The sequence below is a fragment of the Corvus hawaiiensis genome, chromosome 17 (assembly GCF_020740725.1).
Source record: "Corvus hawaiiensis isolate bCorHaw1 chromosome 17, bCorHaw1.pri.cur, whole genome shotgun sequence".
Lineage (NCBI taxonomy): Eukaryota > Metazoa > Chordata > Aves > Passeriformes > Corvidae > Corvus > Corvus hawaiiensis.
Window position 1 is genome coordinate 12,750,878 of NC_063229.1, and position 26,920 is coordinate 12,777,797.

Consider the following 26,920-nt stretch of genomic DNA (forward strand, 5'->3'; position numbering starts at 1 on the left):
TCTGGAGCACACAAACCCATTAACAGATTTCATACAGCAGAGTGAATATTATCCTGCTGAAAATATTCCAAGTGCTCAGCACTAGGCTCCTGCTGGAGTAGCGAATTATTCATGTAGTGCCACTTGTCAAAATGCCATCTCAATCTCATTACCAGGTAGAAATCCTCCCCTTGGGACTGGCCCCAAGGCTGCTGGCAAAGTTAGGTGGGGAAAACCACCCTCTTTGTGCCCTGGCTGCTCTTTTTCTGTGTATTAACATGAACATGAAGTCTACAAATTGTGTTTTCTCCTCTTCCCCTCCTTGGCTTTTATCTCACATCCTCAGGATGACATAGAACACATTGGGTACAAAGCAAATATATTCACTTTGTTTCTAGCTGGTCACTTACTCATACAGATTTCTAGAAAGACACCCACTGCATTAGGCCTGGATTGAGCTCAAGGGCAAATGTTATAAAAAACTCGGCATTATAATAAACTTAGCAACACTGACAATAAACTCTGACAATTTTGAAGAGCTTTCCCACCCATTTAATTCCTTCAGGTGCATTCACTAGAGACAGGAATGTTAGGATGTACAGACAGGGATAAATTAGCACATTAAGACTAGATCAGCAGTAATTCTTTTGGAAGCCAGAGGTCACCAATGGAAGAGGTAGAAAGATTTCCTACAAATTGGAGTCTCTCAGACTAGGTAGGCAGGAGAATGTAATCCCACAGGGATTTTTGTGGAACCTTGGAAAATGATGCCTCAAAAAATGGAGGAAAAGAAATACAGAAGACAGGAAAGATTGTTTCAGGGAAACAATAAAAGGAACTAGGATTCGGGAAAGAGACCTAAGAAATTGGGATGATTTTGAAAGCTTCAATGCACAATTTTGAACACACTGTAAGGCAAATTTTAAATCACAGGATGAGTTTATGCAGAGCCATAAGGTTATGTACATGACACCCTATTGGTGCTATCTTTCCATGGTAGTACGTCCCCATGGCAAGAATCAGAAGTTCAGAAAGAAATTTCATGAGTGATACAGAATTAAACACCCTAGAAAAGAGAAAGAAGGAAAGAAACCTGTAATCTGGTGAAGATTTTATCTGGTGGTTGTAAGAATAGCGAGATGAATGGGTTTTGCCTCAGCTAATGAGGGAATGATTTCCATTCTGAGCTGCTGAAGCAGGCTGAGGGTGGAAGCAGGCAGGGGTGGGCTTGGGGAAAGCAGCCAGGGGCTGGGACCCCCGAGAAAGCAGGGCCTGAAAGGGTGGGACAGAGAACAAAAGGTAGCTGAGGCAGGTGGAGAAGGTGTAAAGATTGAGCAGAGGCCAGGAAGATCCATAATCACTACATGGCACTCCTCACAAACCAGGATAAAGCGTTATCTCTGCAGCTTTGCATTTCTTGGTTGTCAGGAAGTGAATGGAACCCTCCAGCTGCCGGGTTGTGCCTGGCTGCTCTAGTCCCTAGGAACTGCTGCCATGGATGAGCTCACCGGAGCAGAGCTGCATGAAAGGAGCTTGGTTTAGCTGATCTGTGCTTCTGGTATCGAACTTCACTGGTGTTTGCAGCATGCTGGGGACAGGGTGATGATATGGACAGTGTGGGCTGTGTATTGACATTGCTCTCCTGAGCCAGGACAAACAAATTCAGGCTTGGCACAGAAGTTTAAGAAATCTTTTTAAGAGAAGCTTATTTCATCTTCACAGCAGCCACTGCTGATACCAAAGGGGCACCATGCCAAGACTGGATCATCTCATAATTCAATTAATCCCATCATGCCAAGCTTTGTGTAGCTCCTCAGTTTGGTAGGAGTCTCACAAATCACTGCTTTTAAGTACCAATTGCTAACCCAGTATGGAGCTGAGCTGAACAGGGTGCTTTGACCCTTTAATGCACTGACAAATTCAACTCCTCAGCAGAAGTATTTTTATAACACTTCATAGTTTTTTTGAAAACATTTTCTATCCAATACCTGCATCTTCGTTTGGCTCATCCAAGTGCAGCTCCTCACCAAAGGAGGTCACATTTGTTGTGGCTGCTGTTGTGGTCTCCTGCTGCCCCTCCTCTGAGGTGAGTGCCTGGCACACGGGTGCTGGAGCCTCGCTCTGCGTCGCCCTCGTGGCATCGTCACCGGTGCAGGCTTTGCCATCAGAATCTAAAACAACAAATCATTTAATCTTAACTAAACCATGAGCAGTGAAGGCTGAGATCCCCCTGCTATCCTCTTGAGAAGAGGGGGTCTCAAACCTCCCAGTGCTCAGAGGACTGAGACTTCTCTTAGAACAGCACCCGATCTCTCTGTTAACCACCTGTAATGCAAATCCTGTGATTTGTGATCCAGCCCATCTGGATACTAAAACCCACTCAGTTTTCTCAACGAGGCACCTACTTCTGTGGGCATTCAGCAGCCTGAGCAAATGGCCACTGTGCTCTGGAAGTAGCTGCCATGTGGGAGACGAGCAATGGGCAGAGGTCTCTGGGAGAAGGCAATTCTTCCCTCGCACAAGCAGAGCAGCACATGCCCAGGTTGGTCTGACATGTCTGGGTTGCGTCAGGCTCTGTGCACGACTTGCTGTCATCCAGTGATGCTGGAGCCTTGCTGAAGGAAAGAAAGGCTGCTCACATTCCCTACCGAGCTGCAGGTTTTTAGCACAGTTTTAGTTACTCAGCTTTGAAAAGTGTGTCCTGTGTGATTGAGCTGATCAGAAATTCAAATCCCTCTTCATGCAGACCTAGAAACTGCTCCCTTTGCTTACTCTGAAAGATTTTTGTGCCAGTGATCCCTGCAGCTGTATGCATCTTGATGACTGAAGCTTTTCTAGTATTCTCCTATTCAGGCAAGAGTCCTCAGAATACAAACCACCCTTTTACTCCTGCAGAATTTACAAGATCTACATCACTGTTGCAAACCACAGAAAGCAATCACTTCCCTCCCTGGGCAGCTCTCCATGCTGATGGACACTCCTGCAGTTCACCTCCCAGCTTGTATTTCTCAGCCCTGGACACTCCTTTCTGGAAGCTCCTGACAGGGCTGTGTTTTCTTGCAATGGTATCACTACAAGTTCCTTGAACATTGAATTAAAATAGCAACATTCACAGTTGCCTCTTTTTGATGCTATTTGGACAATCTGCAGGGTAATTTCCTATGCTTTTGGGTGAGGCTATCAGATTTTGGCCCAGAGATGCTGCAGAAGGGATGCAGTATTTTTGCACACTGAGCTCAGTCAGTCTGCCTCATAATCACGTTTGGTGAAAAGTTACTGTTCTTAAAATAGCCCTTGCAGTAGCACAGTTGCTATGATACAGGGAAGGGGAGTGGGGAAAAAAGATCATTGCCTACATTTCAGCTCATTGTGAAGGCAGCCTGTACACAATCATCGGTGTGTGAACCACTGCCCGCGTTGCTTGACAGGCAGCCCTTACCCCAGTGCTGGAAGCACAGATAAACCTCATCAGCCTCGTGCTCACAATGGGGAGAAACATCGAGGGGGGAGCTCCCTAAATGTGTTCAAGGTAACACTGCTCTGCACGTTCCTCACATCCTTGGGAAAGGCAAGCAGCTGTCAGCTGTGCCACAATGAAACTGCAGCCAGAGACAGGGCTCCTTCAGTGCCCGGCCCGTGGAAGTGCAGTGAGTAATGAAGAGATGACAGGCAGAAGACATTCGTGTTGGAGGATTTCTGAGGCTCACAACAGCAATGTTCTTGGGCAGGAATGATCAGCGTGTGCTTTGATCAAAGTGGATGTGCTGCTTTGGGTTGCAGTGGGTCCCAACACCATATTTTAGAGATGGTCTAGAGACACAACAAAGCCCAGACCTTAGATCCATGGGTAAGGAAAACACCAGTCCTCAGTATTCCAAGGTAATCAGGAGCAGGGCTGTGATTTTGCTGGGAATTAACCCCACTGTATGCCAGATCCCGCAGCCTGTAACATCTCAGAGAGTTAGAGAGGTAAGCTGCTTCCCTGGAGTGAAGCTGCACTTCGGGAGTTTTCCAGGGGCAGGTTGGCATCTGGCTGTGTGAGCAGAGCTGGAGAGGAGAGAAGGGCACAGACGTGGCCCAGGCCACGCAGTGAATGGGCAGCCAGGCTGGGGGTTGTGTGAGGAGAAAGGGCGACATAACCTGCCAGGGTGACTCATCACCCACCAAAGGATGGTGCAATTCCACCCTGGGCTGCTCCCAGAGCGCTGCAGATCCTGCTCGAGCTCTGTGGAGAGCTCAAAGCCACACGGGCCACTGCCAGGGCCACTGCCAAACGCTGCTGACAGACTTTATGCTGCGGGTCTGAGTGGCACCTATTACAACTGCACGGGGCTTCTCAGGCTGCAGCATCATGCCAGTTGGGCCATTTATGAAAGCGAGCAGGAATCAGCTCCTGGGAGTGGAGTAGAGCCTGATGGAATAGAGGGATCTGAGGATTTTAGCAGTAGTCTTTTAGCACAGTATTGCTGCTTTGACAATTGCAACTTACTGTGTAAACGAGGACTTAGCCTTGAAACTGCTGCCACTTCAGCTCAGTCCAAGTAGGGCACTAATCATTTACTGAGAATTATTTGGGTCAGTTTTTTATTCCAGTTAATAAGCTGCTTCTACTAATATAATAAAATAACCCTGGAGATTCACAACACCCCATAAAGAAAAATAACTTGCAGACAGCTGCAATGTCCTTCAGCTGACTGTGATCCATTCTTCCCCTTCTGGGCACAGGGAGGCACTGGATATTTGTGTGATGTTTATAGGAGCTCTAGGCAACTTTCCTGCAGACAGGTAAGCAGTCTGTTTGCAGCTGTCTGGTTAAAAGCACAGCTTGTCCTCACACCTTACTGGAATATATTTAATTAAACTATTTTGATTTTGTTAAAATGCTCTTGCTGCTTGGCATCGCCTTCTCCTCCCAAGCTGTTCTTTATGCATGCAAGAGGTTTATTGATTCTTCATTATTACCTCTTAATGTGCTCTACAGAAGTTTTATTTTACTGTTCTTTTGCAGAGCTGTACGTATGCATGTTTTCAAATTCATGGATAATAGGGAACTTTCCCACTCTTAGTGGAGACGGTGTATATCCAGTAGTGCTAATATGTTAATAGGGCAACTAATTATCTAGAATTATGAGAGACACAAAGACTTCAATGGACAGGAACTAAAAATGAGCTTTCTAAGAACTTCCATTTTAGAATAAGCTGATGGTTTGATAGATTATTTAACATGAAACATAAAATACATCCAAGAAAATAATATTAAAATTGCTTTACTGCCATGGAAAAAAAAAAAAATCCTATTTAAAATGCTCTTTTTCTGATTCTTCAGTTGCTTGGTTTCACTCCAGCACAGCATCACTGAGTATTGTCCCAGGGGTTATTTATAGGCATGGCATTTGTTTTATACAAAAGAAACTCAATTACTACTTTCAAAGAACATAACTTCTATCTGTGAGATTAATCAAACTCAAAAGGCCAGTCCTCTTTCATGACAGTACTTTCTGCTATAATGTCTTCAAAGTAAAGATGGATTTGTGGGGTTTATCTCTGTTTAGGTGGAAATGGCAATTGGGATGTTGTTCATAACATTGGGAGTTCAGTTAATCTCACAGAACAGTCACCCAGATCTGTGTCCCCCTTGAGCATCTGTCAGGGCTTTGGAGCACAAAAACCACGTCCTTTGTGAGCGTTTCTGACACTTCATCACCTCTCCTTCCATTATTTCTGGTTCGTACTCAGGAAAGCTTTAAAATGGCTCCACAAAATGCTTCACTTTTCCATGGGAATGAAAAGTAGGTGGACTGGTAACATGTTTACATCACAAACTTGGTTTACTGGAAAACAGCTGAACACATCAGATTAGGATCATTTGATGGGATTTGGATCCGTAAGTTGTTCATGTTAGCTGCGACTGCACTGTATGTTGAAGTTTATATTTATCCAGCTTGAGCTGGATTTCTTGGCAGGAGGATTCAGCTGGGTTTAGAGGAATTGCATAAAACATATGTGGCAGTTCAGGCTGCACCACGTGTAAACCAAGGGAAGATGGAGCTGCATTCGAGATGGTAAAGCATCAGACACTAAACTACATGGAGTGATTGCAGCAGGGAGGAGCTTGAAGGAAGACAAGCCTTAATTCAAACACTGAGATTTTCTCCCTGTTTGGATTGAAGGTTCTCCTTTTTATTCATCTGCTTGTTAGGTTTCTGTTTTTGCAAATATGTGTTTCCTACTGTCCTGAAAGAGCTTCTGATAAAAAAAATGAAGCATTTTTACTTACCTTGTTCCATCATCTCCAGAAGACCTTTCTTAATGAGTTCATCCCGCCCTTGCCGTGCTGTCATCTTCTTCTCCAGCACTGCACAAAGAAGTGGCACAGCACAGCACCAGTTACCAACAGAGCAGGAGATGTGATGAGAAGGATGCAACATGGAAATTCCCTCTAGTCTCAGGCCCCTGTGTGCTTGGAAAGGACTGCAAGGATTCTGTTTTGGGGGCATGGATTCGTCAGCCTGTTTGTGCCTCTTCCTTTGTTAAAATCACCACATGTAAAGCTGAGGTTTATGACGGTGCTGTCAGATCACACTGAGTGCAGAGTCACAGGGATATTGGAGCCTTCCTGCTGTTTAATGTGGCACCCTGGAGCTGCCTGGGACAGTGCCCCTCACTGGGACACTCCCACAGGGTACAGGAGCAAGTGGAGGGAACTGCAACATCCCATCTTAAGAAAATGCAAGTCAGTTTGTCTCCTTACTGATCTCCTGGGCCATCCTCGGAGACCATGGAGAGCATGCTGTGCTGTGTGCTGGGCTCCTTCCCTGCAGAGACAGCTGCTTGAGGGAAGGCATTTCACATGCTGCAGCTCCCTCCTGTCACTTTTCATAATGTTACTGTGACCTATATAAACTTCACCCCAAATAAAAGGGGTGGCAATACTTCGGGCCATAAACACAGCCTATGTGGACAAGGGACAGCCCATGGAAAGCAGTCTGGGGGCAAGGCTTGTGCTTCACTCTCGTATTTTGACCTTTTCTTCTAAGTGTACTATATTGTGTTATATAGGAAGTCAGCCTATATGGGCCCCTCCTAGCCACAAACATTATTAATCTGTTGGATCTCTGAATTGGGCTCTGTCAGGTCACCTTTAACACATCCCATGTAAGCTTTGCTGTGCAGCATCCCTCTCTTGCTCTCAGCCTACCTGCAGATGTCTGCTTTAGCTTCTCGTTTTTCTTTTTCCGCCACTTCCATGGTTTGAAGATCCTGCCCAGTGTTGCCAGTTTGCTGTTCCTCCTCACTGGTGGAGTTCGAATCCCTGAGACCAAGTAATCAGAACGCACTGCAGGGGACTGCTCCATCTCATCTGAGGGGAAGAGAGGAAAAAACTGTAGGACAAAACCCTTCCACATTGACCTGCAAAGGGCAGGCAAAGGTCTCACCAAGGAAATGGTGTCACTGTCCCCCCAAGGGCTGCGGGGAGCTGTCACAGCCTCCTGAAACATGGGGAGCTGAGAGCTCCCCACGGCTTTAACAAGAGCAGTGGAAGTTTAACACATTTGTAAATCCAGCTCACGTGGCCTCCAGTTAATCACCTAAATGTAATGTTCATTTAGAAAAAGGCAGACCTTTATGAAAAGCTGAGAGGAAGTGTGAGAGAGCTCAGATCCCTTCGGAATCCCCAGCTTCCAGTTCTGTTCCTGGGTCACAGGATATGGCTCCCTTTTAAATGAACTCTTCACATGAGCTAACACAGAACATGCTGACTTTTGGGAGCTAATGCAAATCTTATATAAAAGGAGAGTTTGTTTGATATTTGCTACTTAAGTAAAACATTAGAACGATTGTGAAAATTTATTCCTTGACGAAGCTAACAGGAAAATCCTTTCCCTTTTGTCCAGCCAAGCCACAGGAATTCAGAGTTAATACTTCAGCTGGAAAATCAATTGAGGTATTTTTAATAATCTTCCTTGAAAATGCACCCTGAGTTTTGCTAATAGACAAGTGTTGCATAAAACAACACCCACTGAGTATTCACAGCTGTGTACCAGCCAGTGCCATGGAGGACAGTGGGACAGACCCTTAAATGAGGTTATTGATGTCTTTACTGAGATTTATATTAGAGCACCAATACAGTAATTGTTGAAAGAGAAGCTGCCATCAGATCTGTTACAGAAACAAAAGCTGAGCAACAATTTGTAATTGTTTTTCCCAACAACCAGTTATGATTTAAATCAGCAATGCAAAGCTATGAACATACATACATTTCCAAGTAATCTTTCTCTGGAACAACAACATTTATCATAAATTGCTTTATGACTGCAAGATCATATCCAGCATCTTCTAGGCTTTGTTTTTAAGTTAACAGGGTGAAAATGCCTAAATCACAGCATGGAGGTGGGGATTTCCAAGTAAACAGGAAACAATTTTTGGAAGATTATTAAACATAGCAGGGGAATGAACACATTCCTCCTCTTCCATTTAATTTTGAAAATACTGGTAATTGAGATGAATCATTCAGTGGAAACAAAGTAAAAACTTGGCTATGTGAACTATCAGAGCAGAGAAAAGCTGTAACAATTCCCCACACACATCATGCATGCCCAGTGAAATTCTCTTTCTTTGCCTGAATTTAGAGCACCTTTTTTCTCATTCCACTGAGTTTATCTGGGGGTTTAATTTACAAGAGATTTAAAGTAATAATATTTTTTTTTGCCTTTGAAAGCGTGGTGCCTACCCAAGGTGATATTTATAATTTACAGTTTGGAGGTCAGTATTAAGTTGAGAGCAGAAAATAGCAATGAGCCTTGCTCAGAAGGGAGGCAGTAGCCTACAAACCACAGCTGGAGCGCCAAGATACTCTGCTCCTTTCCTAGCAGTGTATTCAAAAATGAGCAGTACCACAGAAATAAGCTTTGAAGAATTAGAGCTGCTCTTGATTACAGCAGTAGCAATGAGAATGGAAAATGGCAGAGTAGATCTCCTATTAATTTGCTATTATGATCACTTTAAAGCTGTAATAGAAGCCTCAGGACATAGCATTTGGTCATTTCTTGTGACACCTCTTGAGCGGAAATAGAAATGTTCACAAAATTGGCTCATCTCAGAAGAGCTGTAGATGAGCCTGTGAATCAGAGCCCTGGGAGCTGCAGTGGAGTGGAGAAAGCTCAGCTCAGCCATCCCTGGTCCTTGCTAGTGAGACTGCTCCTCCCAGGCCAGGAGTTTCTCAAGCATGGAAGTGAAGATTAAACAAGAAGCTGATTTAAAGGAGTACCTTGGCAAGCTACTGACTCTGCTGTGTTTCCTTCAGGATGTAGGTGTCAGCAAAGTGGGTTAGACATGCCGCATGTGTTTTGTTTAACACTGCCAGCATGAGGTCATTTTAAGCTTTTGCCAGATAGGGGATATACAAAATACCAGTGCGCCTCCAGCAATGCTTATGGTCCCAGATATTCCCCTAAGAAAGAGAATGGGGAGATATCATAAGGACAATGAGGTTTCCCTGAGTGCCCTGTTGGAATGAGTGCTTCTGTGGTTTCCATCAGCCTTGCCAACTGGGTTTCTTCCCTCTCTTTCTGCCCTCTTGGTTGTGGAAATGCAAGGATTTTGTGCCTTGGTCTTTGATTGAAGATGAAGCACAGGTAGAAATCCAATGTCAAAGAAGGAATCACAGCTAAAACAAATGTTCCAGTGGAGGTTTTTGTGGGCTTTTTAACTTTATTAATGTTTCTCATATGGTACAAGCAGTCCTTAAGCAAATGGATTTATCACCTGGTACATTCTCACCATATGCAGTTTCTATACTGTGCATTGGGAGAGATAGACACAAAAATAGATAGAGACACAGCAAGACAGATGTCCTGAAGTCATAAATAACAAGGAAATAGTCTCATTGGCAATAAGAATCACAAGAGAGCCCTTGGAGCACCTCATTTCCAGTCAGTTAATTTTCTTCTGGTTGTGGGTTGGCTGCTTGGGAGATCAGAAGTTGACAGCACAAAAAGCAGTTCCCACATACAGCAATGAATACTGGAGGAGAAGGCACTCCTAAATATCAGCCAGTTCCTGCAGCCAACAAGCTGCCAAGGCTTGCCAACTTTCCAACCACTCTGTGAAACATTCAGCACATTTTTTTAATCTGCAGTCAATATTTTAATTATGCTAACTGTTCTGTGGAATAATGTGGTTATTTCTCCCAGAGCCTGACAGCCTGGGGCCAGGCCATGCAATTACACAGGGGATGTCTGCAAAATATAAACAGCCAAGAGCCAAATCATGACTCTCCAAATCAGCAGGGGGAAGCAAGCAGCAGCTTAATTCGCTGTGTAATGTGGAAGGATGAGGGACAGTTCTTAACAGGGTCCAGAGAGCACCAGTTTAACCCCCAGCACAGCAAGGCCAGCCTGTGCTTGGCCCTCACTGCCCCACAAGCAGAAAATCCTCAGCCCTGTGGGGCCACAGGATTTTGCTCAGGCTGAAGCTTCTTGGCTGTTTATGGAAAACCACTTTAAATTCCTTGCTGTACCCCTTTGAGGGCAAAGTCTTCCATGCTGGAGCTCCAGCCCCAAAACAAACCCCTCATGTATCACACTCTGGTCACCTGCTCCATGTGTGCCGAAGGGGTGGAAATGAATGTGGCTGTGCCCCTGCTGATGATGCTGGGCAAGCTCTTACAATGCTAGCTGGGGTAGTTTCTAGAGCTCCTGACAGTGGTCCAGTGTGAGTGGGTTAATGTCTGAGACATCCCCAGTCAGAGGAAGGGAGAGGTTCCAAAGTGACGGGCACTGCTCTGCAGGGCAGCTCTGGGCTGCAGAATCAACCAAGCAACAAAGAAGAAGCAAACAAACCATAATATTCATTACATTTGGCTCCAGGGTCTGACCCCTCAGAAAGTCTGAGCATCTGCAGCTTCTGTTTACATCAGTAGCAGTTGTGGTGAAAAACACCCCCTTGCTTTCTTCTTTAAAACATTGTGGTGCCATAAATAGAGCACTCTTCCTGCAACTCCCCTCTCTGTGGGAATTGTGCAAGGATTGTGAAGGTTTTCTGCACACAAAAGCTCTCCCATTTGCACTTGTCAAACCCTGCCTCCATCCCAGCCAGCCTCCAACAGAAGTGGGGCAGGTTTGCTGGGAGTTGTGTGAGTTGTGTGCTGGATGTGTGATGGAGAGTGCCCTGAGCTGCCCACAGCCCTCATCTGTACAGCAGCTGGCTTTGGTGCTGAAGTGATCATGTCTGGGTGATAACAGCATTGTTAAATTGAGCACTGGGCTCAGCAAGCTCGGTTTATCTTCTCGGATTTTTCATGATGAGCCAGAGTCTGTAGCTGGATGCCTGGGCTGCTGATTACAGCAACTGCAGGATGCATTCCACAGGCTGAGGAAGGGCAGCTGGGAACATCAGGGATGTAGGGCTGACTTACACTGACCTTGCCACACAGACAGGCTGCAGGAGACATGGCATGTCCTCTTGTGAATGCAGCAAGAAGTTTGTGGGAAGATGAAGGATGCTGAATTTTAATGTCTGGAAATTTTGGTAACTTAAATTCATGGCAATGAAAGTTGTGCCTTGCTAAATCCTGTGTGTACATTGGTAGAAGAAGGACCACTGAAAAATCTGCAACCTGCAGGCAGTTTAAAAATAACACAGCAGACAAGAGCTGCAGGCAAATTTGTAAGGCAGGCGTGCTCTGTTTGCTGATGAATTGGTTTGTAATGCAGCTCTGCATGTTTTCCCCTTTACTGTCATTGCATCTGTCTTTGCAACTCATATATCGAGCTAAAAAAAGGAAGTATGGCCTTTTTTCCCTTTGGTCCACTGCAGAGGGGGAGAGACAGTGAATGGAATCAAAATGACCTTTTGGGATAGAGGTGCCTTTACCACCCGTAACTTTCAGTGCTGCCTGGAATTCAGGACTGCCTCTAAAAAGGATGTGAGGGAGGATGACACTGAGGCAGCTCAGCTTTTAATGGGTTCCTGTCTCCTCCTGGCTAGCCCCAAACTGAGCCAGCACCTGGGAGGTTGACCAAGGCACAGCACTTCTCTCGAGGTGCTCCTTGCTGAGGGTCCTTGGCATCCCGTGAGAGGAGCCTGCAGGGCAGGGAAGGCAGAAAGGTGATCTTGGTTTCAGAGTAAGGACTATCCTGAGCATTGTGAAACAGCATTAGCAGCAGGGACAATGCCATTTTTCTCAGTTTAGCATCCTAAAAAAGAAAGAACTGGCCACAGTGACTGAACATGCAGGACAGGCATAAGCTTCTTGTGTCTGGGAGCCTTTGAATCCTTCTGTTATGTTCCAGAGAAGCAGAATTCAAACTGAAGAGCTTTTTGTTGCACTAGTTAGATGTTTCCTGTGATGGAGCTCTTCCTTGTTCTAAAAATGTTTTCTGTCACCTGCATTTCTGCAGACATGCTCTCTTTCTTGACTCTCTTTGAAAGAGAACTGCAGCAGAATGTTCCAGTTTGAAGTTTCCATTTCCATACATACAGTATTTTGATTTTTGCAATTTTGAATGACTGTTAGAAATTAGAAATGAAAATTATAAAGGAGAAAAAAGTCTTTTAAGAACCTGAAATTTATTTAATTTTTGAAGGACTTTGCATTTGAAGCTGTGAATGTTTCAGTATTGTTTTGGGTTGGTTTGGAAAAAACTTACGCAGAATCCTCTGTAAAATAGAAAAGTTAGTTCCTAACAGTTTAGTTATTTAGAAAGGCAAGGTACCTGTAGTAATTATTGAATGTAATCAGGAGCTGATTTTGGGTGCACAGCTGCTTATGTGACATAGATTGTTGCTCTGACCCATCATATTTGTTACACCAGCAAAACTGAAATAAAGTAGGGAAAATTACAGGTTTGAGGTGCAAACTCAGGCATTTACTTATCCAAATTTTTAGGTTTTGTATGGTCAACAGTGTAAGGAAAAAATGGCTTGAATTCTTCTCTCTTATTGCAACCCTTTATGTTCATGGTTTCCCGCCGTGGATTTCATCTCTCTGAGAGTTTAACCTCACAAAGAGCAGATGGAGAGTGGGCCAGGTTTATCCACATGGCATCTACGTCATTCCCTGAGTTACCTTGGGGGAAAAATCTGGCACAGTAAATTTGTGCAGGCTGCAGACTCATGGAGATCCATGAAGGCAGGGTGAAAATGCAAAGATAAATGGCAGGGAAATACAGAAACAGCTCTGGGTTCAGCTTCCCCTCAGTAAAGGCTATGCTTGGGCTCAATCACTTTTCCTTTTGCTGGGTGATATAAATCCTGATTAAGTTTTTATACTTCCCTGCATGAAAATGCAAGTTTATTGTGTTGTCTCCAGAGGCTGAGCTTCCATTTCTACTTCAGACTCAAAGGTTTGCCATTTGTCCTTGTTCCATAATTTCCACTGCTCTTTAATATGTTACATTATGATTTAACATTTTTCTCTAATTGAAGGAAATTAAAAAAAAAAAAAAACAAAACATAACTTGTGGGTGGTAGGGGGGGAGCTGTGCTTGCCAGGGAAATTTATTTCCATTTTGTCATGCTGAGCCTACCTTCAAAGCATTTGGATTTTAAAACCAGGTTTCCCTGACATGAATGGGGAAACAGATTATGCTTATCAAAGGAAAGAGAGCAGGGAAGTGGCAACTCCAGCTAAATCTCTTAGATAAAAATATGCTTTGTATGCCTGAGATTTGTGATTTCTTCCAGAAAATGTTCCTTTGGAAAGCTGACATATCACCTACCAGCATTACCACCAAGTGAGCCAAGGTGCAAAGAAATTAATCAGGAACCTCTCATGCTTTTGGATCATTGTGTCAAGTTCCAACACCACTTGCTGTGATTTACAATGCACGGTGTGACATTAGCAGTTCATTAACAAAATAGGTTTGTCAGGGTTTGCATAAAGGAACCCACAACACGCTTTACCTGGGTAAGAAAGGGCTCAGTAGCAATAAGAAAATGAGCCTGATGAAGGATTACTGTGTGATCACTGTTAATTCAGTTACCTGAGCCTGTACAGTGTCTGCTTTGGACAGGGGAAAGCTGCTGTTTGCAAGCCTGTGCCCCACTGAGAGCTGGCTCAGGCAGCAGAGCAGCATCTCCCCAGATCCACAAAAAATCCATTCAAATAAGATAAAAATTCATTCAAATGGGCACTGCCTCTGCAGAGGGCCAGGAGCAACTCTGTTCCTTCTGCAGCTGCAAGGGGTTTGTGCCACACACGTTACCAATCCCCAGGGCTGGGCAGTTTCCCCCAGGCTCCTGGAGAGATGCTGTGCTGCAGGACACAGGGAGCCAGGCCCAGCAAGCACAGGAACGTTTTGGATCAGGCTTGCCATGCACTCAGAGCAGTAAAGCTGCTGTCTGCACTGCAGGACCAGCCTTTCATCACCTGCAGTTGTTTAATTAGCTGTAGCCTTGCTGCAAACCTGTTGAAAGGATGTTTTTTATAGCATCCTCAGGGAGTCTGCAGACTGAAACACACCCTGGGCTGTCTCCAAGAGGCACCTTCAAATCCCTTCCACTGCAGTTATTGCTGACAGCAGCTGCATTTGGAGGGACATGGAACACCCAGGGAAGCCATCAGTGTAAGGGCATCATGTTTGCCAGCAGGGACCCATGCACGACTTTTTCTGGGATCCATGGCCCAGGACTGACCTGTTCAGAGTTTCTCCAGTTTATGGGAGTCTGTGTCTGCCAGACATACAATCATCTCTCACTTTGTATCTATCCCAAACTTGTCTATTCGAGAATTAATCAAATCCTCATGTCCTATGCACTTTCATGCCCTTGTAATTCCATGCAGAATTTCCTTCTTTGCTCGAACACATCACAGCTCTCTGTTGGTGCTCTGTGACTGTTCAGTGCCACTGCTGCAGATGGAAAACGCTCTTTGTGCTCTGTGAAATGCAAGAGCATCTCCTTTTGTTTAGTTTTGTTTTCTCCTTTATCACTCCTGCTGCTTCACACTCTCGCTTTCCTCACACCCACTGGCAACAAATACACACCAGTCACCAGTCTCTGGTGCTCACTCCAGGCCTGCTCTACAGCACAGGACAGAGATTTGGGAGAAGGAATACTTACACAACAAAAATCTGACATAAATCAGAACAGCTACAGGGAAAGGTAGATAGAAAACAGGAACAGTGAGCGAATTCAACTTTTGTCTAAGGTTATGCATCCAACGTGGCTCCTTGTAAAACTGTTTTAAAGCTCCCAGTGATTTATACACTTGGTAGGTATGTAAATTGTAATGAAACCCTTCTTGGGAGGTCATTTCATCTGAATGAATGGGTCAATACTTCCTAGGGATGGTTTGCTCTGCTGGGTGTAACAGTTTGTAAATATGAGACACATGTAGGAAGTCCTTTAAGGGGAACATTTTTTCTAAAAATTAATTTAATCCACTGTCTACTGGTACTTCTCAACAGGCTAAATTGTACTCAATTGTACTAAATACTCAGCAGGCCTCCAAAGCAAGGTACCACAAACCCTCAGCCTTTGAAAAGATATATCTGTGCTTAAACACAGAGCAGAGTCAGATGCTATCAAGTCCCCAAGGGCGAGGGCACTTCTCACCTGTTAAATCCTGCATTAAACACCATCCTTAGCATGGAACTTTCTCAAGGCCCAGATAAGGGTTTTAAAGAACTGATCTAACCAAACTGCAGCATGCCTTCCAAAATTCAATTCTTCACTGGTTGAGGGCCAAGAGAAATAATTGCTTATCAAATTTACTGTAGTGATTATCACTATTTGCCTGAACCAAGACCACAATCTAGTCCTAATGGGAATGGCAGGATCTTCAGAGCAAGAATAAACATGGAAATTAAATATATGAAGCTGTCTCCCTTTTGCAGCTCTTGGAATGACTCCATTCCAGGTTGTTTCTTCCTTCTATTATAGGAACTAGGAAAAACAAACTACTGAGTTGTAATCCTTGGCCTGTGTAAGAAATGGGAAAACAGAGAGACAATGTCCCACATGGCAACAACAAAATGAGAATTTGGCAGGAGAACAGCAATGTCTGTCCTTTAACTCCCTATGTCACCAAGCAGCCAAGCAGGGAGAACTATGGAAGTAACTGCAATTCCTCTTGTTAATGTGATTTATTGGCTGTGTCTGCATTAGCAAGAAATGCAGTGTTAGAAGTGGGTCTGTGAGCAGCTGGTGCTGAGGACTCAACACCTTCTGGCTGCATTTGTTAAGCAGCAGAGGTGTGATCTTGTGACTCCAACTCGACAGTGAACGAGCTCTTTCCTTACAAAGTGCAAAGGAAACACGATTCTTCTTGATAACAAAAATACCAACCAAGCTAAACAACCATCCTTCCACAAATAAACTAAGGATGCCTGTGTTTTCTTCCCAAAGGAAGGATATAGGTAATTATTTGTCTTATTAAACTGCAAGATTCAAAAGCCCCTAATCACACATGCAAATTTGTATGACTTGTTGGCACCAAAAGTCACCAACTTTGATCAAGACGTTGGCTCTTAAATTTTTGGTGAAGTAAAAGTTCCCTTGTATTGCATTTTACCCCATATTAAAGCTTATCTGATATATTCTCATACTGCATTTGTTCACTATAAATACCTCTGTCCAGAGTGGCAGGTACCTTCCTGGGGCCTTCCAGCAACACGTTTTAGCATCAATGAAATTGCTTTGCATAAATTAACATTAACAATGGCAATTTCAAAATTCCTAGAATGATGCTGAGGCTGTGACAGAGAAAGCAAATTTAATGCACAGATGGATGAGTTTCTTTCATCTTGTCTTCTAAGGTTCATAGTGCACTGAATCTAGTGGAGAATGGACTCTGCATTTAACCAGAGTTGTACGGGTTTTATTAATTGGAGTGAGTCTCCTTGCAGTTCAGTGCAACAACTGAGCTTTGTATTCATTTTTTAGTTCATAAAACATTCTTTCCACACAAACTAGACAATTGTTGCTAAAAACAATGTAATGTAATAATGTAATGGTGAAAAAAAAAAGAAAACGTGGAGTATCTATAATTTTGAGAAGCGTCCAGGGAGCACATGAGTACACTTCTGTTCTGCTGGTCAGGGCTTATGCAAAAGAACAAAATGTAACAACCATTCCCCAAACTAAAGTAAGACAGGAGGCTCTCTCCTTGTACAGACCAATTTTGTTAATTTTACTGGCCACAAGTTTTAAATTCACATTTTTTTAAACCAACAATCCCGGACAGTTCCTTTGTCTCCAGCTCTTGATTTTCATTCAGGACATGTTTTTGAGACAGAAACCTCTAATGAGTGTTTTTCTAACATTTGCCTTTCATCAGCAAGAATATTTGACTTTCTTTTCTTGTTTTCTTCTCTTATTTTCTTAATTTATTACTTTTTACACAAAAGGGATAACCAGATCTGTGACAAAACTATCATTTTATAACTACCACAAAATATGAACTGAATTTCTGTTTCAATGCATGAGGTTTTTATTAAACAAGTAAATAATAGTCTTGTTCATTTCAACCATATCCTGGGCCTGTTTTTATGTCTCACAAAGCCCAAACAGCTTGGAAGGAAAACCAGCATGGAATATTTTTACCCTGTCTGACCTAAATTTATGTATGTTTTAGTTCTTCCAAGAGAAAGAGAAGTGGAATAACTACTCCCTCTTCTCAGTTTCTTTTCAGCACTTATATTTTAACTGTGTTCTCAGCTGCCTGCATGAGTCATGGAGAGCTGGAAACAAGAACCCCCCACGATATTGTAATAACTGCTTCCTCAGGAGGGAGCCTCTGTGTGTTTTGGGGGATACCACTAAAAAACCACAAAAATCTTCTTGTTGCTAAAAACCTCCATGGGAAATAATAGAGGAAGTGACAATACCTTAGCTGCAAAAAGAGATTATTTATGAGTTTAATAATAATAAGGATACCCGAGGATTGCCATATCACTGTCTTGAAATTCGTGTAATTGTTTTTCAGCATTTGCAGAGATTTCAGACTGCTGTTGACTTTGTGGATTGTTTTGTGTAATGACAGTATTGAATTTCACTGGTCTAGGCATAATTTGGACTTGGTCCTGTAATGTTCCAAGAAACTCTGAAATCCACACGCTTTTATAGGAACTGGAGGGTGTTCGGTGCTTGCCACACTGATCCACACTATTCCAAGGCACTAAGTTCATCCAATGCCTGTCCCTTCCTATACACTGTAAGTTACATCCAAACTAAATCTCTTTGAATCTGCCTAGGAAATATTTAGAAACAATGGGGGAAGCTCATGGAAAAAGAAATCCTACATTCCGAAATGCCATAATTTACTGAGGACAAGCCAGACCCCTCTTCCTTTGGTTCATGTCTGCACTGAGCAGGGCACAGAAACCAGGGCAAGGATCTTGTGTAGTGAGAGGAAAAACAAAGAAAGGTCAACTTAATCATAAACCAAATTCACTGGTGGGTCAAATGGATTCAAAGAGCAAACACACAACAGTAAAAAGATGCTGTGAAACATTAACAGAGGCTCTTGGTATCAAACGTGCCCATCAGCTCTACGGCATTTATAGGCCTGTATCATTGTGCCTCAGAGTGCCCTGGCTCAGTCCTGTTGGCTGGAGCTTATCTGCCTCTAACACAGAGCTTCAGTCCTAAATTCCTGCACATGAGGTCAGACAAGGAGTTGGTCACACTGAAATCACATCTCCCTGTCTGAGACTCTTCCCTTTCTCACTGGGCTGCCCTTCCCCTTCTCTAGTCACATTCTGCTTTCACACCCCTGTTTTTGCTGTCCTTTCATCTCTGTACAGCTCTGACTTGCCCTGCAGCCTCCCCTCCCTGCTCAGTGCAGTTTGTGGAGCCTCTGCACAGAACAGCCTGACTTTAATCAAAACTATGCAGGAAAAGCCCTTCTTCTCCAAGAAAGCTTTTAGACATTACAAGTATTCAGGGTTCGTTTACAACATTGGGTAATGAAGCAGAGCTAAAAATACCATATGTTCCTCTGACATTGCCCATTCATTGCTACAAATGACTGGAATTTCTGTGACTGCAGCACAAAACTTGTTTTACGTTTTTGCTTTTAAGTGGAGCTGTGTATAAAGCTCTTTGTCACTTGGAATATCCCAGTGTTTTACATAAGAGGATAACAAAGTTTATTTGGAAAAGGCGGCGAAGCCTGCAGCTTGTTTTCCTCTCATTTTCTTACATGAATGAGGAGAGATCTTAGAATGTGAGATCACAGGAGTGGAACTGGCTGAATTTTCTCAGTTGTGAGAAAATACGGAGGAATTTATTGAGACTGCCCCCAGAACATCACCTCTGATTGGCAATTCAGTGCACTGGATAAGCAGAAGTCTTTTCAATCGGCTTCCAGCCTCCTCTGCAATCTGTGTAAATCTATTTCAACAACAGAATGAGATTATCAAAGCATGAGAGAGAACTGACACATAGGGCCAGATTGTTTGAAGATGTTTATTTTAAGTCATTTCACATAATCTTATGCACTATATTTGTTTTTTGAACTCAGAGAAAGAGAATTATTTTTTCCCTAGTAATTAAAACTCTGAAGGCAGACACTCTTGCCTGCACAATAAAAGAATTTATAATATTTTAGAAAGTATTAAAAAAACCCCTATAAAAACTCTCAACTAATTTCTTCCTTTCAAATGCTGAAATGATCTAACGCTATTAATAGAAGATTCTTTCTCTGTGGAAAATGTATTCTTCTATTTAAAGCTACTGGGGAAAAGCTTGAAAGAACAAAAAATTATGATTCTGACATCTGGCTATCAGTATAACCTTCGGATGATGAGTTCAGATAGCAGCTTTAAAATGCACACATTTATTTGGAAATAAGGCAAGGCATCATTTCTCCACACAGTTGTATCCCATGGCTACACCCCTGCTGGAATCCCACCCAGCTTGTCCCTTAGTGCTGGGGGAAGAAAACTGGAGGATCCCAGATTGACAGCCCTGAAAACTACAGGTTTTCCTTCATGCCCAAAACCAGGCAGAGCTGATGCAGCAGCAGAACCTCCCCAGGTGCTGCTCAGCCAAGCCTGAACCTGACCCAGATGCCCCAAGATTGGCAGAGCAGGTGTTGCTCTGTCCCCATGATCTCTCTGCAGAGGTACGAAATTGATACCAGAGCTGGGATGACATTTCCTGTGGGCAAAGGATGACAATTCCTGTCACAGTAAGTCAGCAAACAGAGCACCTCCCCAGGAGTTTAAAGGGACATTTTATAATTAATAGCTCATATGCTGCTTCCAGGCACCCGATCCATGAGGCTTTACTTCCCTGACATGTGCCAGCACTTGGTCATTTTCTTCACACGCTGATCCTGCACCCAGGTGCCATTCTAGGAATTCACTCCAGAGCTACGTGCCTTGTCCATTCCTGGTGGGATCATGCACAGATCATATTCACAAAAACACGGGGGTATGTTGCCCAAAACATGTGATTCACAATAAACACATCAAACCTGAATAGAAGGCTTTTAAAGCTGAAAATCAAATACCTCTTTTGGATTTTGTTCTTGGTTTAATAAGGAAATGCAGGCAAAATATTTGTAAAGTGAACACTGTGCTAGAAATCTCTAAGTAACCCAAACCCAAGTCTATCTCTGCAGCATTTGCATGGCTGTGAGTCTAAAATGGAGAGCTAAGCAGCATTCCCCATTAGCAGGGTGCTGGATGGGAGGAATTCTGTATTTCTGTGATGTATGCATGGCACAGAATTAGATACAGCAGTTCAGAGCCCCTAACACAACTTTTCTTCCACAAGAAGATGTATCTTCTTCCCTTAGAAGATACAGACATGCCAAGCAGGCCTTGGTTTACAAACTCTTGGGCTGGTATCCAATAAATTGAGTTTTAGGGTATTCAATAACAGATCAAAATGACCACGGTCCCAATGGTACAAAGTGCAGATCCAGTAGAAATTCATTCTCACTTCTCAAATTGTTTAAAATACATTTATTAGTCCACACTGTTCCTGCAAGCTTTTTGCTGGATCAGGTATCATTTCTCTGCACCACTTGGACTTTATGCTGTATCAAGAATTGTCTGTCATCCCCCAGTTGGCATCAATCTGGCATAAAAGCACAGAGCTGGCATAAAGTGGATCACAGCTCTGGCTGATTTGACAGAAATATGGTAATTTGCCCATGCCTGATCTGCAGGAAACCTGTCCTGCTGTTAGAAGCCCTTGTGCACATATCTGGTGTCAACATCAGCCTCTGGTAGGGCAGCAGAGCCTGGCGGTGCCAGAAGGTGATGGGAAACTAATGGAATATCTCTGCCTGTGCCCCAGCCCTGAGCTCAGGGTGACAAAAATGAGACATCACATGGTGGCTCCAGCCCTGTGCATATCCTTCTGCTCAGTGACCTCAACACTCAACAGCAGCTCCTGCCACAAGAACAGCAAAGAGAGGATTTTCGCAGGGCATGAGCCTGTGCTGCACAGCTGCAGCCAGCAAGGGGGATGCAGAACAGCTCTGTTTTCAGAGCAAAACAGACACCCTTCCCTCATGTTTGCTCTTCTTGGGTTTAGGCTTGGGGCTTTTGGCTTATGCACCACAAATTCAGCAGTTATTCTGTAGTCTGTATCTATATATTATATCTATACCGTATATAAGTATGCACGCAGTATTACATGTTATATTGTGTAACTACATGTTGAAAATCTAAAAAACACCATCAAGGAGTCTGCTGCTAATATGGATTTGATTATAAAATAGCTGCTTCTTGTGGAGGTCAGAGTGAGAGAGGGTTTGGGAGCTTGATTTTGGGGTGGCACAGTCAGCACCAGAGATCTTGTAAACCCAGCCCAGTTCCCCAGCAGAACCCAGTGCTCAGCCTGCCTCACTCAGCCAGGCTGTTCCTAACCCCTCCTCAATAATGCATCTCGTTCATCCGAGGAGCATGTGTGATGACTTTCAAATAAAACAAGATAAGGCATCAGTAAGAAGTTGGATTTTGGCATCTATTACAGCGCTGTCTTACACGTTCATATTTATAATGCTCCAGTGCCTAAATGCACAGTGAAAGGGTTGTAAACAAGAGTTAACTGCAGTTCCCATTAAAGGCTTCCTTAGGTCTCCTCATCTCTCCTGCTATTTGTTTCCTCTGATTCTTTAGTTTCCCTTTTCTTTTTTTTTTTTTGTTCTTTTTTGGTTTTTTTGTTTCCCCACCCCTGGCCTCCAGAGCTGGCAGAAGGGCAAGGGGAGAAGGGCAGTGCTACTTTGTACTTAGACAACATCAAAAGTGAAAAGCTTTGACATTTCCCAAGCCAAAACTGGCAAAGCCAGCTGAAAAAAACCAAATGTTCCTGTTCCAAACTGCAAACTTTCCTTATTTGTTGAAAACGTTCCAGGGTGGCTTCAGGATATGCTGAGCCAGCCTAAAGGCAGGTTTAACTTATGTTTTGACCATTTAAGAAGGAAAACAACTGTCTTCTTCCACGATACTCTTCGGCACTCAGCAAATAAATTTTACCATGGCGACTGTAAAGCCACTTGAGTCGCACAAATTCTTCACTAGAGTGGTCCTCGACATCTTGTTCTACAAACTAACCTGGGCACTCAACAGTCATTAAGAATAAAAAACCCACATGAAGTAGCTGAGTATCATGCATTAGTGTCATGTTTTCCAGTTGTTACTTCAACATAACAGCTGAGTCTTACATCATCTTGTTTTGTAATTGTATACCCAAGTGCTCTACAGAGCAGGAAAGCTAAAATGTGTAGTGGAACCTGAGTCAGCTTGTTCCAGTGCTGGAAAGAGAAACTTCACCTCTGAATATTATTCCAGAACTCTGCTTCTTTAGCTAAATCCTGGAGCCCAGCAAATTCTGACTGGTCACAGGCAGAGGAAGTTCCCCAGAGCTGCCCTGTGATGTGATACCTTATCTTGCTCTGAACATGGTAGAATTCAGAGTTTGTGAGGTCTGAAGGTGCACAAATGGATAATGTAACTGTATTTTTTTACCAAACCTGAATGCTGTGCAGAATGACTGCACTGACCTCCACAGAAAAATATTTTCAGTGCTTGTAGCATGCAGCTGTACACGAAGTATGTGCATACTTAGACCTAATTTGAGATATAGCTGCCACAGCTGGAGGTATGAATCATATAATGGCTGTGGGTTTGGGCTCTTCTGATGTGTAACCACTCAGCTCCAAAGCAAAGCCAGGGATTGCCAATCCCTGCCTTTCTGCAGGCTCAGTTAATCACCCCCTCCTTGACACCGTGCCCTCACGTTCTGTGCAAACAGAATGACGACTTCACAATTTCCACAATGAGACCTCGCTGTACAAGCAGAATTTCTTGCCATGATTCTTCTCAAAATAGATTAATCTTTGTAGAAAATGAGAGCAGAGGCTAATGAGGGTTGAGGCACAGACGGGATGGCACCAGCAGCTACTTCCTACAAACACAGCAAAGTAATGGTTTCTAGCATGACATTTAAAAAAACCAAGCCCCACCAGGATGCACAGCTGCAGGGGACTTCAGTTTGAAGTCAAATCCGATGCTGACTGGTTTTCTTCAGTGAAATACAACACCTGGTCTCCTTATCTCACCTTATCAATTTAATCACACTTTTAATGAGCAGAAATATAAAAAGTGAACAGTTCCCTTCTCTTCTTAGACTAATTTTCTTTCTATGCTGTTTATTTTGAATAACCAGAGTTCCTTTTTAGACCCCTGTTCAATATTTCATTCGAAGAATTTCACAAGCATCTTTGAAATGTTATTTTGAATCTTCAGCAATGTTCAATGCAAATTTCCTGGGATTTTCTCCCCTCTCAAACTGGGCTCTGTCTTTCAGAGTGGGGGAAGAGCTGTTTCATGGCTTGCTTATGAATCCAGCTCCATTCCCAACTGAGAGAGAAGTGAGAACTCCATAGACCAGGTTACAGATGAACTGTGGGTAATTTCTGTATTAGCCCCCTATCTGTAGCTGGTCCATAAAAATCCAAACGTTATTCAGGGGTGTGTCACTTTCTGTTATGAATTCTAAATAAAGAATCATGAACTACTCCAAAAAAAAGTAGCCCAGTGGGATAAGAATCAAACAGTGTTTCAGCAGTTATGGAATGACAGATATATTTGTGTCTTGATACATGTGGAACTAACAGTAACTGGCATTGGTAATGGTGTTTGGGAAGATTCTGTGCAATTTTATGCTCAGAAGAAAATAATCTGATGTGTCATTTGGCATAAATTGCCTCCTCTGGATGTGCAGATCACTGCAGTTGCTGTCTCATTTTAATTGGGTTTCACTGTGCTAACTTCTCTGGATTATTGCATTTACCCCCTTCCAGATGATTGTTATATCCTGTATTGAAAAGGAATTATTACCTATCTTTCATCTTCTAGAGACAAATAAGAAAAACTGGGAAAAGTTCTCATTCTCTCAAAAGGGAGGTGAGGGGATCCTGCTGTTTTTCCCTACTTTGGGCAATATTTTTAGCTGGCTTCCAGTGGCAGTGCAGGTGCAGCAGGCCAGGGAAAGTCTCCACGGGGCACCGTGCTTGTGCCATAAAATAGGCCCAGCTTTATTTTTCTGGCACTGAAAACAAGGGAGAAAACTTTTGACCTGCAGACATAGGGAGAGGAACAGTCTTTTGGCTTTATAACCATTGCCAGGTGTGTGAATTACAACATCCCCTTGAAAATTGCATATATCCCCTATATCCCCCCTCTTTTTTTTCTTTTTTTTTTTTTTTTTAAACAGTGGGAGAGGGGCAAGGGAATGGGATGGATCTCCTTGCAAGCCCCTCTGGTTTTTGAACCAGTAGAATGCATGTGGATCAAATTCTCAAGGCTTATTTCCCAAAAGTGAAAATTAGAAATTTGCATTCTGAAAGTTTCTGATATTGGATATATTTGTCCATCTTCCCAAGCGCTGCCTAGGTAGTGGTGCCTGGTGATCATGCCTGGATAATCCTGCAAGAGACTGAGTTCTAATTTTGGCAAAAAATATAGTGCTGCAAAAATAACTTTAGGATCTGATAGCTGAGTTTTTCGTGAGTGACAGAGCTTATTTTTCTTGAAGAACATTAACAGATTTTGCAGATAGACAATAGAAATTAATTAAATTTTCTGGCCCACATAGTTATTCAGCAGAGCTTGGTAAAGTGAGTCATAAGGGTTCAATAGCCCATGGTTTAATTTAAGGTACATGACTTCTACGAAAATCTTGAGATTTTTGGGGAGGGAGATGAACTTTGTGTAGAAAGATTTAAAGAACAAGGAAGGACCAGGGAATAAATCTGAAGGAATTTGGTGCACAAAGCTGGAGAAAGTTGGCACAAGCAGCCTCAGTGGAAGACAGGATGGAGAGACCCATCCTTCATGTGTAATAATCCTGACCTTTGCTTTAGTTTTAAAGTTATACTTGGTAGCCAAATTATACCAAATAGATTACCCAGGAGCAGAAGGTTGAGAGAGGGCTGGCTGCATTAAACATGACAATAATTGTCAGAGTTGTCACTGTGGCATTTTCCTCTTCAACCACTGCACAAGGGGTGAAGTCAGGCATTTGCTGTACAATTAACAAATCATGGGATATTCAAACAAATCAGTGCTTTCATCAGCTTCTACCATTTCGTCACATTACTTCTGAAATTGATTTTATATTGTAGGCCTACATATCCCCTGAAATACATTTCTCTGCATATGTGGAGCATGAAAAATTAATCCATTAACAGGTATTCTTTAACTAGGTCTCGAGAGTGCTGTGAGCCTGAATTATGCTGCATTTTCCAGTATCTTTTTCATTTTGCATGTTCTAGATACAAAACTGTTTCCTTTAAAAATCGTTGCTCTCTTCTCTGTAATGCTGACAGGAGGGGAAGAGGATATTGAAAAGTTCCTCATCAGCATAAATAAATTAGAGTCCCCACTTCAGAGAAGCCAAGAGGAATGAAGCTCCATTAAATGTTTTAAGAGGAAGCTGGAGGCAGAGATGACCAAAATGAAGCTCCCCAGTCTAAATATATTAGCAACCCTCTCCACACTTGGATTTTTAAGTGCCACATAATCTATTAAAACTGAAACATCTTTGAAGGTAGCGCAGTTAGAGCAGGGATTGTGGTACCACGTATTTAAATAATGGAATATCACATTTGCAGTTTTTAAACCTGTATTTTCAGGTAAAAATTCAGCTTTCTGTTAATAGGGCCAGTGTTGTATTTCTGTCTCTCCCCAGGCTCCTCCTCTCTTTGTCATCCCTTTCTCTGCTGCCTGATGATGCCTCATTTTGCAGGATTTCAAAGATTTGCAAAAATTTCACAGCAGTAATCCTGTCATGCAGCCAGGGATGTATGTACACTATTTATAAACTGATACAGTTCCACTTGCTGCACAATAGCAAATTCATGATTAATCAGATATTATATTAGAGAGCTTCACACACAGACAGCGTTGTCAGCTCAGGATTCAGCCCCAGGTTTTATGGCATTTATACTTCAGTGTGGTTTTTTTCAGGCAGATACCCATAAATTGGACACTATTTACATTTTTTGCTGTCACTTTTCATAAAGACTGCCTTGTGCATGGGCCAAGATAGCCCAAGCCTGGAAGATCTGTTGATTTTTTCTTTCTACAGTCCTACCACTGACTTGCCTGGTGGCCTTGAGCAACCTTTTCCTTCCCTCTGGGCTTCATTTATCCTCTTTGAGTAAAAGGGACACAAGAAATTTAATTTACTTTGAAAGGTATGATTACCACTTGCAATGTCCACTGGAGTCTTGGGATAACAGATGGATGTGTGTTTAACAGACAGGACATTCCTGGCAGTTGCTTTGGCAGGAGGATCCTTCCCTGTGACAGGAGCCCCATTTCAGTGCTAGGGAGGGGGAAATGAGAAATGTGCCCAGAGTTTCTACAGTGATCCTGCTCCATTCATCCTGGCAAACTTTAATTTCTGAAAACCAACCTTTTCCCTACGGTATCTCCTTAATTCTTCCACTGCCATTCATTGTATTTTATGA

The 26,920-nt window shown here is 43.0% G+C and overlaps 1 protein-coding gene across 2 annotated transcripts in view; it reads right to left on the reverse strand.

The window, feature by feature from the left end:
• PHACTR3 (phosphatase and actin regulator 3) overlaps positions 1 to 26,920 on the reverse strand; it is a 99,874-nt gene that overhangs the window by 39,877 nt on the left and 33,077 nt on the right. For both annotated transcript variants that reach the window (XM_048321743.1, XM_048321744.1), the window contains exons 2-4: positions 7,178 to 7,339; positions 6,257 to 6,334; positions 1,968 to 2,150 (exon numbers count right to left, since the gene is read on the reverse strand). In XM_048321743.1, the coding sequence (XP_048177700.1) occupies positions 1,968 to 2,150; positions 6,257 to 6,334; positions 7,178 to 7,339 (423 nt within the window). The remainder of the gene's footprint in view (positions 1 to 1,967; positions 2,151 to 6,256; positions 6,335 to 7,177; positions 7,340 to 26,920) is intronic.